At 45.4% G+C, this 12,385-nt stretch overlaps 1 protein-coding gene across 2 annotated transcripts in view; it reads left to right on the forward strand.

The window, feature by feature from the left end:
• Positions 1-12,385, forward strand: part of NAAA (N-acylethanolamine acid amidase) — a 393,144-nt gene that overhangs the window by 135,792 nt on the left and 244,967 nt on the right. For both annotated transcript variants that reach the window (XM_086961778.1, XM_086961779.1), the window contains exon 3: positions 9,813-9,939. In XM_086961778.1, coding sequence (XP_086817904.1) covers positions 9,813-9,939 — 127 coding nt within the window. The remainder of the gene's footprint in view (positions 1-9,812; positions 9,940-12,385) is intronic.

Raw genomic sequence — 12,385 nt, forward strand, 5'->3', positions numbered from 1 at the left:
GTTGTGCATCCCCTTTGTTGTTAACTGTCAGCGATCCCCCACAGGGTGAGAAGCTCCCTGGCGCACCCCCCCCCAATCCCCCGGCCCTGCTTGTGCTCCGCCATAACCCCCAGCATAGTCTGTATAAAGAGCTCCTGCTCTTTTATATGCATCCAATCCTGATGATGGAACAGCTCCCTTTTTCTAGCTGGAGCAACTTGTGCCGAATGGTGCCCATCGTGGAACCTGCTACTATTCTTTTGATCAAATGGTTCAGCACCAACCGCAATCTATGGAGGCCAAGTCACTCGAAGCCTCCCCATTTCTCACTAGAGTGTGCTTTCAGCTCTGAAAGGAAACAGATCAGAAAACAGCGTCTCCCCCTGTTCCAGGCTCTGATGCCACCAAAGTGGGACCCTGGACCGCAATTTCCCTGCTTATTTTCTTCTAGGGGGTGACTGACACCCATATCCGAAACCAAACAACCAAACCACGGGATGGTAGCCGTTACTGTAGGCCCTCCTTTATGGTGTCCCTACATTGGATAGACTGATCCGTATGCATCATCTCAGCAAGGAATGTCTCAAATCGCCTTGCATAACGACAATGCAAAATTAACATACTCCAGGGGTGAGACCAGCACTGAATATGCGGGTAAACAATTAGGTAAGAAATAAGGAAGCAGGATGAAAGAGAAAGCTATCCTCTCGAACTGGTGGAGTATCCGTGGCCTCCCCTCTGTTTTTTGTGTTGCCCACCCTCATTCCTCATTAATGACTGCCGACTCTTAACCGGAAAAGAGAACCTCTGCATGAATTATTTGGAAAATACGGAACACTACCTTAATGTTTATTAATTTCTTAGTTTCATTGCATGTGGATTATGTCACACCTACATCGCTACCTGTTATTGGGATGAGCTCTTAAATTGCATTTCCTTCCCAATGGCCCCTCAATGTTGATTGCGTTGTACACCCTCCGTCCTCACTAAGGACTGATGACCCTTAAAAGGAGAAGAGAAACTCTGCATATACATATTTGGCAAGTGAAGTAAAATGACCCTAATATTGCGCGATTACTTCGCAATTCCCCACATTGCCTGTGGATCATGGCACAAATCAATTTATACTTGTTATTGGGACGAGCTTTTAACATGCATTTCCTTACTTACTGGGCTAAACTAACCTTGTGGTCGAACCAGTGGAGCCGGCTTACAGAAAAAAGTGCTTCTGGTGAAGGGAAACCCACTTGTCACAACAGCTGGGGTTGTTATGCTATTTCTGGAAAACCAATCTACATGTGCTTCTCCAAAGCACACATGTAGAATGGTGGTATGCCCTTATTTGCCCCACATGTATGTTACGACCATTCTGTAAGGCCTGTGTGTTTGAGCAGACTTTTACTACAGCTGGATGTTTGTAAGAAGGCCAGCTCCTTCTAGCAACACCAGGACACCTTCCTGGGTGATAATGCGCTTAAACCACGCCGCACAACACAACGTATAGCCATAGCTTGCAACATCCTTTCTAGCTCTCCGGGGTATTGTTCTGCACCAGGATTCATTGGCACACCCTGGGGAGATGATCTATCCATAGGCTAATCATCCCCCGACTCCCTAGAGAAAGGGGTTTGCACTCCTGCCACCCAAGTGAAGCCGGAAGCGCCCAGTGTAAACCTTGCCAGAGCAGCTATGGGTGTGTGTGGCTTTGTGATGGCCCATACTGAATTGTGATAATTTTTATGGAAGCAGTTCTCCAAGCACTATTACCCAGCAGGAGTAATAACATAACTTGGCAATGTTAAGATTCAATAACACCTTATCCGAGCTACTGCCTACCTCCTTCTCTTGACCTTTTAACAATGCAATGTAACGGTTGTCACAATTCCATTCGAGCTGAAGTTGGATAATAATTGCGATGCCTTCTTTGTGACGATGCTTTACATTAGTTATTGGTTTTGTACGTACGCCAGCAGTTATTACTCTACTAATTTAGCCGAGGTTTATTCAATTGAACATAGACTGGAGGTTCGAGGCTATCCATGCCCCCAGAATTAAGTCAGCAGCTCGGGTTGTTATGCCACATCCTCTCCTTAGTGGTATACCAAATTTCTAAAAGGAGAAACCCCCTTTGACGCCCCGGAGCCTTGACAGTTGATCCCTAGCGAGATTACCCCTAATGATATGGCGTCCTTGCATGTCTTTCCTCACAACCAGCATACGCCCGCGCTAATACTGCGGCACGGCCTTGAAGCGCTACGCTCTTTAAGAGAGTCGGGCGATTGCTCCACTATCTTTAGGTCTCGCAGGCGGTGTAAATATAAAATGTGGTGTAAATATACAGTGGAACATGCAACAATGCGGCACTGCTATCAATAACTAGCACCTTGACTTTGCTTTAGCCGCTGCCCCCCCAGGAGCTGCGCTCCTCCCCCAGATCACTTCACCGTACCACCTGGTTGTAATGATCGTGTTAACATAGAAGTTAAAAGAATGGGGCGCTTTAAAATAAGCGCGTCATATTACCCAAGGGCCTATTCCTTCTCGCATAGCTGGCTGGTAAACCAACGTCCGACTTGACATACTCACTGTGAGCGAAGGTCGTCCATTTCGACCTGCCCAATAACCCGTGGTGGGAGCGGTACATACCCCTTACATCATTTTATAAAACTCGTAACCAATCTCCGCCCTTTGTCTGAACCCCTTAAGTCTCTCGTGGTCTCTCGGCTGGGTTCGTCGGGCTGGTGCATATTGCAGAGAGGCAGTGCCAGCAATCAAGGGGGGATATGGACCCTACTAGACGTACTTTACCTGTCAGCCTGCTTCCCTCACAACTAATAATAAGAACCGCTGCTGCCTCCACTCATTGAACCTGCCACCATAACGTTACAATACAGATATCCTGTAGGATTATGGCCATAGATAATGTGTGTACTACCATGTTGCAATTACCGGTAGATTAACTTGAACCTGTAATCGCAAACTGAGCCGATAAGTCAGCATGTATCCTGCTGAGCACGTGCTGGCTTGATACCAACCGATACCAGGGGTGATCCAGGAGCCTTACACCAGGTCCTCTGCTCTTGATGGTTGGTCTTTGTAGACTTCGCCGTGACTCCCGCTGCCGGCAATCAAACACCCCTCCGGAGACTCTGGTCGACTTGTCAGAATCGTGCCAACGCCATCTCAGCGAGAACCACATGAAACAAATGAAAATCCAACAATAACTGTTTTGCAGTAGACAACAACCAGGGTCGGATTGGGATCACAATTTGGCCCGGGCACTGACGAAAAAGTGGCCCACATTAAGGGGGCGTGGCCTACATTTAAGGGGCGTGGCCTACATTTAAGGGGCGTGGCCCACATTCGAGGGGCATGCCCTTTCATGAAACACCATTTGGTTACTCTTTGAGGTCTAATTTGTAGACAAATATTTAGTAAATTAAGCCTTTTAAAGCTTACAGAGCAAGTAACATTGGTAAAGACTAGGAGCACTGCAGTTCAGATAACTGAATACTTACTTGCAGTCTTAACGCCCTGCACAATGTCGTTGGATACTCTTTCCTAACCAGCTATGTCCTAGACTCTAATCATCACATAAACCAGAAATCTAGTACAAAGTCAAGGAGAAAGGGTAAGACTGGAATCTCTGGTAATAGAACATGTAATAACAAAAGTAAGAATTCACAAACGAGGAAAAGGCAGTCTGGGGTGTAAAGAATGCTGAAAAAATGTATCTGTACAATCTAGTCATACATTTATTTCACAGTCAGCAGGTGATGTCTATATACAAAAAACACAGTTTTATTCATATCTGTTGCTGCCTTAAAGTCTGGGCCATGGGGAGTGAAATAAAACAATTGCCTAGGATCACATGATCTGATTAAGATACGAAACCAGTATTAATGCCAAGTTGTTGGTATCACATTGTGCAATTCAGAAACTAGATGTATATGCCTCACTTCCCTTACACTCACCTTACCCCCAACTGCAACTCATCTGGTATCAACATAGCTCTTGGTCATAACTCAGACCAGATGTTGTTGCTCCTGGCAAAATGTTTGTGAGCACCTATGTTCAAGCCTATATCATAATGTAATACAATCTGGAATAATGCTGCAAAATCATTCCTTGGGTAAATTGTGTACATTAAATTGCAGCAACATTTGACGTGGAATTCTGTGTGCAACCTGCCTATTTCTCACATTTTTAGTGGTAAGGGTGATTTGGTTGTTGTTTTGTGAGCTAGCACACAATATCACAATAAACCATACGGGCATTGTGTTTGCAATTGTAGCTTTAGTTATGTTTACTTATGCCATTCTTTCAGCAACAATGAAAACCAATGCGATGTTCTGAGGATTTTCACCATTCCATTGGAGGAAATCTAATAATTTCCTCCTTATATAGAAGAAGCAATACACACACTCTGTTCTCTGAATCATGGTACAAGAGACCTGCAAACAACTAGTGCTATTGGTTTTAAATATTCCAACCGTGTAACAATCCCTCACAATTTTTCGCATGTCCTCCGTGTGTAAGACACATTATGTAGCACCAACTCTGAAGCACGTTCTGGGGCCCACATGCATGATAACAAAACACAACCAACCAGAAAAAGTTGTGCAATACCCTAAAAACTAATCCCACCATGGTCCCTTTAAATACCCCTGCACCCCATAATCATAACCCATCCTAACCCTAAAAATACACCCTGCACCCTAAAACCCAAGCCTATCCCTGAACCCTAAAAATACCCCTTTACCCCAAACCCCAAACCTATCCCTGAACCCTAAAAATACCCCTGTACCTCAAAACCCAAACCTATCCCTGAATCCCAAAAATACCCCTGTACCTCAAAACCCAAACCTATCCCTGAATCCCAAAAATACCCCTGTACCCCCAAACCTATCCCTGAACCCTACAAATACCCTGTACCCCAAAACCCAAACCTATCCCTGAACCCTAAAAATACCCCTGTACCCCAAAACCCAAACCTATCCCTGAACCCTAAAAATACCCCTGTACCCCAAAACCCAAACCTATCCCTTCACCCTAAAAATACCCCTGTACCCCAAAACCAAAACCTAGTCCTGAAACCTAAAAATACCCCAGTACCCCAAAACTATCCCTGAACCCTTAAAATACCCAATCACCCTAAAACATATACCTCAGAACCCCAAAACATATACCCTATATACCCATACTTACCTTATCCTAACATATACAAAAAACATGCCATTTGACAGTTTTATGTAGTGTAAATTCAGCCCAAGACAAAGGCTATTTGAGTTCTATTCATGAGTACCAATTACAGTACACATGATCTGATTTTTTATTTAAGGGCCTGGGCGAGGAAGTGATCTGCCCAGAATCACAGGCTGTTGAGCAGACCCTGGGATTCAAACTTGAATCCCCATCTCTGCAACTCTGGCGTTAGGCCACCTATGCCTATGCAAAGATAAGGAATGAAAGTGGGAGGATACTGTTCTTGAGCAGGACACAGGCCCAAGGTGACAATGGCCTACATGCTGAGCAACTAAAAAAACAGCAAGGCCCCTTTCTGTCACAAAATTATTCAAGAACTTCAGTGCAGGAGCACCTGAAAAGAAGGGAAGCCCCTGCTATTACTAACCTACTTAGCTCAAGAGCACATGAACAGCAGTATGGCCCCTGCAATTAGTAAATTAATCAGCCCTCCCCAGCCCTCCAGGCCCCAGGGCAATGTCTTGGCAGGGGAGCACAATGGTAGACAGGGGAAGGCTGAGGTGAAGATGGTGGGAGTTCAAAACATCACCTAGCCCCCACAGCCAGACCCATTCTTCCTCGCCCACTGTGCCCTGAATCTGAGGGTCTGTGGGCGAGGTGTTAAGATTAACACCGTTTCTCGGCTGCGTGGGCCCCAGGGGGGCCGAGGTGGAAATGGCTCAAGGCCTGAGCAACACCTGGCCCCCAGGGAGGCCGATTTTCGCAGACAATCACCGCTCCCCAGCCCACCCTTGGCGTGATTGCTTTTCAGGGGCAGGGGGTGAAGTGAGGCCACAGCTAATAATCACTGCATCGCACACAGTGAAGCGCTTTCATTTCTGTCTCTGTTTCCGTGCGCTCTGTGGGCCGTTTTTTTTTTCTCCCCTTCCCAAGTTCACAGAGAGCAGATAGCAGAGAGCACTCTCTGTGAACTGAAAAAGGGGAGAAAAAAACCGGCCCACAGAGGGCACTGAGACAACGGCCCTTCGGCCGTTTCCCGAATGCCCGCCTTGCCAATCCGACCCTGACAACAACACTATTGCTGCTCTATCATTAGCAGCACATCTGTTGCCCCCCCGGCATACAGGAGCAGCCTCATTGTAGCGCACTCAACTGTAGCCCTGCAACCCCCCCCCCTTTCTTGCATTGCATGAATTTTTTGGTAAATATGGCTCCTTGTGTCTGTGATACCCTAACAGGGAAAGCTGCGGAACAGGAACAGTCTACTGCACTGAATTCCTCGTGAGGAGAACTGTTTCCCCGTTGATTATTTCAGGATGTACCTGCGATCCGAACATTTACCTCGCCCTCCTGAGGGTACTGCATTTTGAATGACCACAAAGCTGAGTTTTTTCATACAACTTCATCGCTCGAAGATTACTTATTTTGATATATATACAGAAAATAACTTTACTTTTAGCTTTACTCTTTTTCCTCCCTGAAGTTGCATTTTAGCATTTTGTAATACCCCTCCTCTCCGCTATTTTTTTCCTTCCGCCATCGTTTTGTTAACCAGGCTAAGTCAACGCAGCGCCGAAGTGGTTAATTGTGGTAAGCCATTATCCTATAGAAACACTTGGTATGTAGTTTGAAAAATGACTTTCTGCTTCACCCTCCAGGCACCCCAACACTCTTCAATTATGTGAGTGCAAAAAATGTAACCCCTAGGCAGCTGGGGTAATTCCACCTCGGTGTGGAAGGTGGGGGGCGCAGCCCAGCTGTGCTCAAGACAAGCTCAGCTTGTCATGACTCACAGTGGAGCTGTGCTCATGACGAGCTGAGCTCGTCACAGACACACCTACTCATTAATTCTCCCGCACAGGCGTGGAATTAGCCGTGCGTTGGCTGGCCGCGGCCGTTATGACGAGCTCAGCTCCACTGTGACTCATAACGAGCTAAGCTCGTCATGAGCATGCACGGGGTTAATTGCAATTCTCTGATGGTATTAGACACTTCTTCCATACTTAAAGAGTTTAGCAGAGCATGCACATATTTTGGTATTCCTGCCTTGCATCACGCTGCAAGCTGTTATAATACTGTTTTGTTTAACGGGTAAAGGGATGCATGAGTCTCTATCCTGGGGTTACGGAATATTTTACCACGTCAACTACCACCCCATGAGGCTGTTTGCGATCTCACAATACCATTTTCCAATTTGGGTCACTGGTTATGTTCCCTCCCAGCATTTTGAGAAAATATGAGTACGATCTGTTGTTCAGGAAATCCCTACTCAGTGCCCACAAAAACCACTGGTACCCCTACATATATTTACTGAGCTGAGTGCCAATAGTCTGACTCGAAAACAGTACAGGCTGCTAGATGCTGGCACTGGTTTTCAAACGTGCTCTAAGTGAGCCACAAATGCAAATACAACAGTTGATGGACAGAATGCAGAACAATATCATACATTCACCCCAGTACAGTGATCTGGAACTAAATCCATCGTTTTTTTGCTCACCAGACCACCCCAGTTCAGACATGGCCATATGCAAATCAGCGCTGACCCTGTGCCTTATGGGAACAGTCCAGCCCGAACTGCCAAGCCATGTCTTCCCTGGACCGGAATCAAGCATCCAAGGACCGGTTTCCGGCTATCGGCCGTCATCAGCCAGGATAGCTTGACTCCAGTGGCGTGGAGAGCACGGGACTCACGTCTGAGCATACCCGTCCCACTCGGGGTGACAAATGCAAAAACAACAGTTGATGCACAGAATGCAGAACAATCTCATACATTCACCCCAGTACAGAGATCTGGGCCTAAATCTATCGTTTTTTTGCTCACCACACAACCCCAGTTCAGACGTGGCCATGTGCAAATCAACCTTGACCCTGTGCCTCATGGGAACAGTCCAGCCCGAACTGCCAAGCCATGTCTTCCCTGGACCGAAATCAAGCATCCTAGGACCGGTTTCTGGCTATTAGCCGTTATCAGCCAGGATAGCTTGACTCCAGTGGCGTGGAGAGCACGGGACTCCCGTCTGAGCATACCCGTCCCACTCGGGGTGACAAATGCAAAAACAACAGTTGATGGACAGAATGCAGAACAATGTCATACATTCACCCCAGTACCGAAATCTGGGCCCAAATCCATCGTTTTTTTGCTCACCACACCACCCCAGTTCAGGCATGGCCATATGCAAATCAGCCTTGACCCTGTGCCTCATGGGAACAGTCCAGCCCGAACTGCCAGGGTCATGACTGATTTGCATATGGCCATGTCTGAACTGGGGTGGCTTGGTGAGCAAAATAATGATGGATTAAACCCAGATCTGTGACTGGGGGTGAATGTTTTTCCATTGTGCAACATTCCGTCCATCATATTGTGTGTTTTGCTAAGTGAACCACAGGCCAATCCAGCCTCCAGTAACCTGAAACGACAAACACCCAATTCCCCGTTTTTGACATTTTCCTGTTTCAGAGGCCAGTGTTGAAATGAGAATAAATTCAAAGTAAAAAATGGACCATGCGAACACCATCTTCCGAGTCCCCAGTCAGTCAAGAGTGTTAGCAGATACTAAACTATTTCTAGACATCGACGCGCACCCATTCACCAGCAAGTTGCGTGCGATGCGATTGTTTATTATTAAACGCGTGCTAAGCGGGCGAACTACTAAGCTTAGGCTCCCCAACCTACCTAGACACACTCTACCTGCCGCTAGCCAGAACACACTCCTTGTCGACGACGCGCCCCTGCAGCTTGCCGGAGGTCCAAGCGGACAAAGAGGCTGAAGATCCCAGGGCGCAGTCTTAAATATCATTCCAGCGCATACCAATGACATCACCTCATCCAGCCCCCTTTCTGGCCCCGGAGGAGGTTCAGTACCTTGGTGCTACTAAGTGCACCCCTCCCCTTGGCGCGGGGGCGCCTGTTTATTGTTTACCTGGTGCAATGCTGCAAGAGATCCTTAAAGGTATAACATTCGAAGTTCTCTGTAGGAATGTTCTATTTCAAGTTCAACTCTTAAGGTTGTTGATATTTTGAAACTCCTCTCTAACTCTTTCCCACTCTAGAAATAGCCACAGATTATCATTTTCCATGGTGAAAATGGGAAGGAAACACCCCTAAAATTGGCGGGCTGCGGGGGGAAAAAGGGTTTCTCCCTGGAATTTTTTTTTACCAGTGAAAAATAATAGAAAATATGATTTTACAAATCCTGTGGCATTTCATAATACATTATTGTACCACATGAGTTCTGAAATGTTTCCTAGAAGTATCCCTTAAAAAATGGTAGGGTTGCAACTTTCCATCACTACATCTGCAAAATGTTATGAATTCTCAAAAGTCGTAAATCTACACCTATGCCTGATAGTAAACCTCCTGATGCACAGCTTTTCCTTACTTTGTGGATTGCACACACAGCATCTGCGCCTTTCATAGATTTCTGTGTGAAGGCTTTGAGATTTCTTTTAATCTCCAAAAATGAGTAATTTGAGAAGGCAGATCTTCTCAGTTACTAATTTTTTCGTGAAGGAGTGCCAAGATTGACTCTTTAAGAAGTTCTTTAACGATTATGATTGGCTATCAGGTTGTTCTATACGACTATTGGTTGAAGCACTTGATTTTATGGCTCGTGTGTTTTTGTATTTAGGTTTTGTACGAGTATTATTGCACAAGACTTTGAAGGGAACATTTATCATGGACGGAACCTGGATTACGCCTTTCAAGACACATTGAAGAATATGACAGTTGACGTACACTTCGTGAAAAATGAGAAGGTATGTCAGCATCAAATTGTGCTTGTTAGTGACATCTGTAGAGGCCTCCTTAGATCCAGCGTGGTTTACGTGTACATGGCAGCAGCTATGAGGAAGTGCAGAATCTCAAGTTGCAATGATGATTTAGACTTTTTCAATTAATCTCTTTTGTTTTTGTTAGTATAATTATTACCCTCTGTTTCGTTTCTTACAGCATGCCCTGATCCACACTGTTTGGCATTGGGCATGCAGTAGATGTGACATTTTACGACACTTAGTCTACCAAAGTCACCAGACTACTGTTCGATGGTTTATTGTTTAATTTAGGAGTAAACCAGCTAATGTTTGCACCTGGCACCGCCTACTGGTAAATATATTTGGATTAAAATGGGTAGTGGCTACATTTGATATGTATATTTTTCATTGAAGCAGTAATTCTTTTTTAAGTGCTCAACACTAGAGCCGATTCCAGCGCAAGCTTAGATCTCCAGTGTGATGCCAAGTACTCTTACTAGTTGCAGGTGATGCAGTTGAACGACTGATACATTTCTTTTGCGCGCTATACCCTAAAGAAGACATTCAGGGAGCTGGAGCCAGGACACACTAGAGGTATAACTCACTCTTCAGTTGTTTTTTTTTTAATCCATTAAGGAAACGGATGCCCCAAGGGTGACTGAGAGGCTGTTCTACATGTGTGAAAGCTTGGCTATGGCCCTCGCCCTGCTTTCGTGGAAATACGAAAATCCATAATAGCTTTTGCATGGAAAAGTCAGTAGACTGCATGCTATGGTCCACCCGCTGAAGGGATATAGGCACATCAAATGGAGAGTGCCAGGTTTTTGGAGACATTTAAATGCTACACATACAAATTAAAAATGGATCAAAAATGCCCTTAGTAATAAATTCACTTTCCTACTTGCTTCTGCTTGCGTTTCCTCAGTCTCCATGTTAAACAGACTCTCAAGTTCTGCTTGACATGTAGCTTACACAACTTCTTGGGGCACATTAGAACCTAACTTGCAGTTATTCGCAGTGCCCAGAATGATCGACCAGTGCTGTTGAGAATTATGGTTAATATTCTCCACAGCTTAGAGTGTTGGAAATCCCTGTTTTTTTAAATAAACTACTGCATATATAGAAAGGCTAGTCCTTTTAAATATTGATTCAATCAATCAATCAATAAAGGATTTATAAAGTGGGGCAAATCACCTGTGAGGGTCTCAAGGTGCTGAAGTTGCTAACTGCTTCGTGGGAATCTATTCATTCAAACATCCAGATCTTGAGTCTTTTCCTTTATTACCATAGTGATGAGGCAGGGCTGAGGTGCAGGGGAAGGTCGTTCCGAGCCTTGGCTGCCAGGTGTGAGAAGGACCATCCTCCACTGCCTCGGCGGATCCAGGGGGATATCTGCGAGGAATAGGGAGGTGGAACGTAGGTGTCTGGTTGATTGGTCATGCATTTGTTTATGTATGCTGGTCTTTTGTTGTGCAGGTCTTTGTATGCATGGGTCAGCATCTTGAACTGGCATCTTGTCTGGGAGCCAGTGTAGCTTCTACAGGTGGGATGTGATGTGGGTCCACCTGGGGAGGTCAAGGATGAGTCTTGCCACTGAGTTTTGTACTGTCTGTAATCTCTTCAGGAGGTGTGTGGTGATTCCTATGCATAGTGTTTTCTCGTAATCCAGCCTGCTGGTGACGAGGGACTGTCTGAAGGTCCTTCTGGTGTTGCCTGGGAGCCATCTGAAGATCTTCCGGAGCATGAGTAGGTATGGAAGCAGGCGGATGAGACTGTGTTTACCGGTTTCTTCATAGATAGTTTGCGGTCCATGATGATGCCAAGGTTGCAGGTGTAGTCTGTGGGGGCGGGGGATGGGCCGAGTTCAGCAGGCCACAATGCGTTGTTCCCTGGCGAGGTGGTGTTCCCAGAGATGAGGACCTCCGTTTTGTCTGTGTTGACCTTGAGACAGTTGTCCTTCATCCATCTGGCGATGTTCATCAAACATCTGTGGAAGCTGGCTCTGGTTGTTTATTTTAACACAGTAATAATAATAATAAAAGAACAATAGAAGAATCTCTCTTATGATCAGCGAACTTTTCTGCCTACTAACTTTCAGATATAATGTTCTAATAATTTGTGTGTGTGAATCATGTGGAATATTTTTTCATACTTTCCTCACTCTGAAGCAATTATACAAATATGCTTGAACATTTCCGCTTTTCCTTATTTAACAATGAGTTCCTCAAAAGTCCTACATTTTAACGCAACCCTAAACTTTACTTTCTGCGGCAGGTGAGCCAATCATAAATGGCCAGAATGGAAAAAATATTTCATGATATAGAGACTATCACAAAGGTTGCAGTGGAAGCAAGCTATATGCACAATCCCCAATTTAATGTGGTCAGTATTAAATATAGCCAAATTGGGACTGGTGCTACATCAGACTACACCCCTGCTACCAAAAAGTGTA

The sequence above is a fragment of the Lissotriton vulgaris genome, chromosome 3_1 (assembly GCF_964263255.1).
Source record: "Lissotriton vulgaris chromosome 3_1, aLisVul1.2, whole genome shotgun sequence".
Lineage (NCBI taxonomy): Eukaryota > Metazoa > Chordata > Amphibia > Caudata > Salamandridae > Lissotriton > Lissotriton vulgaris.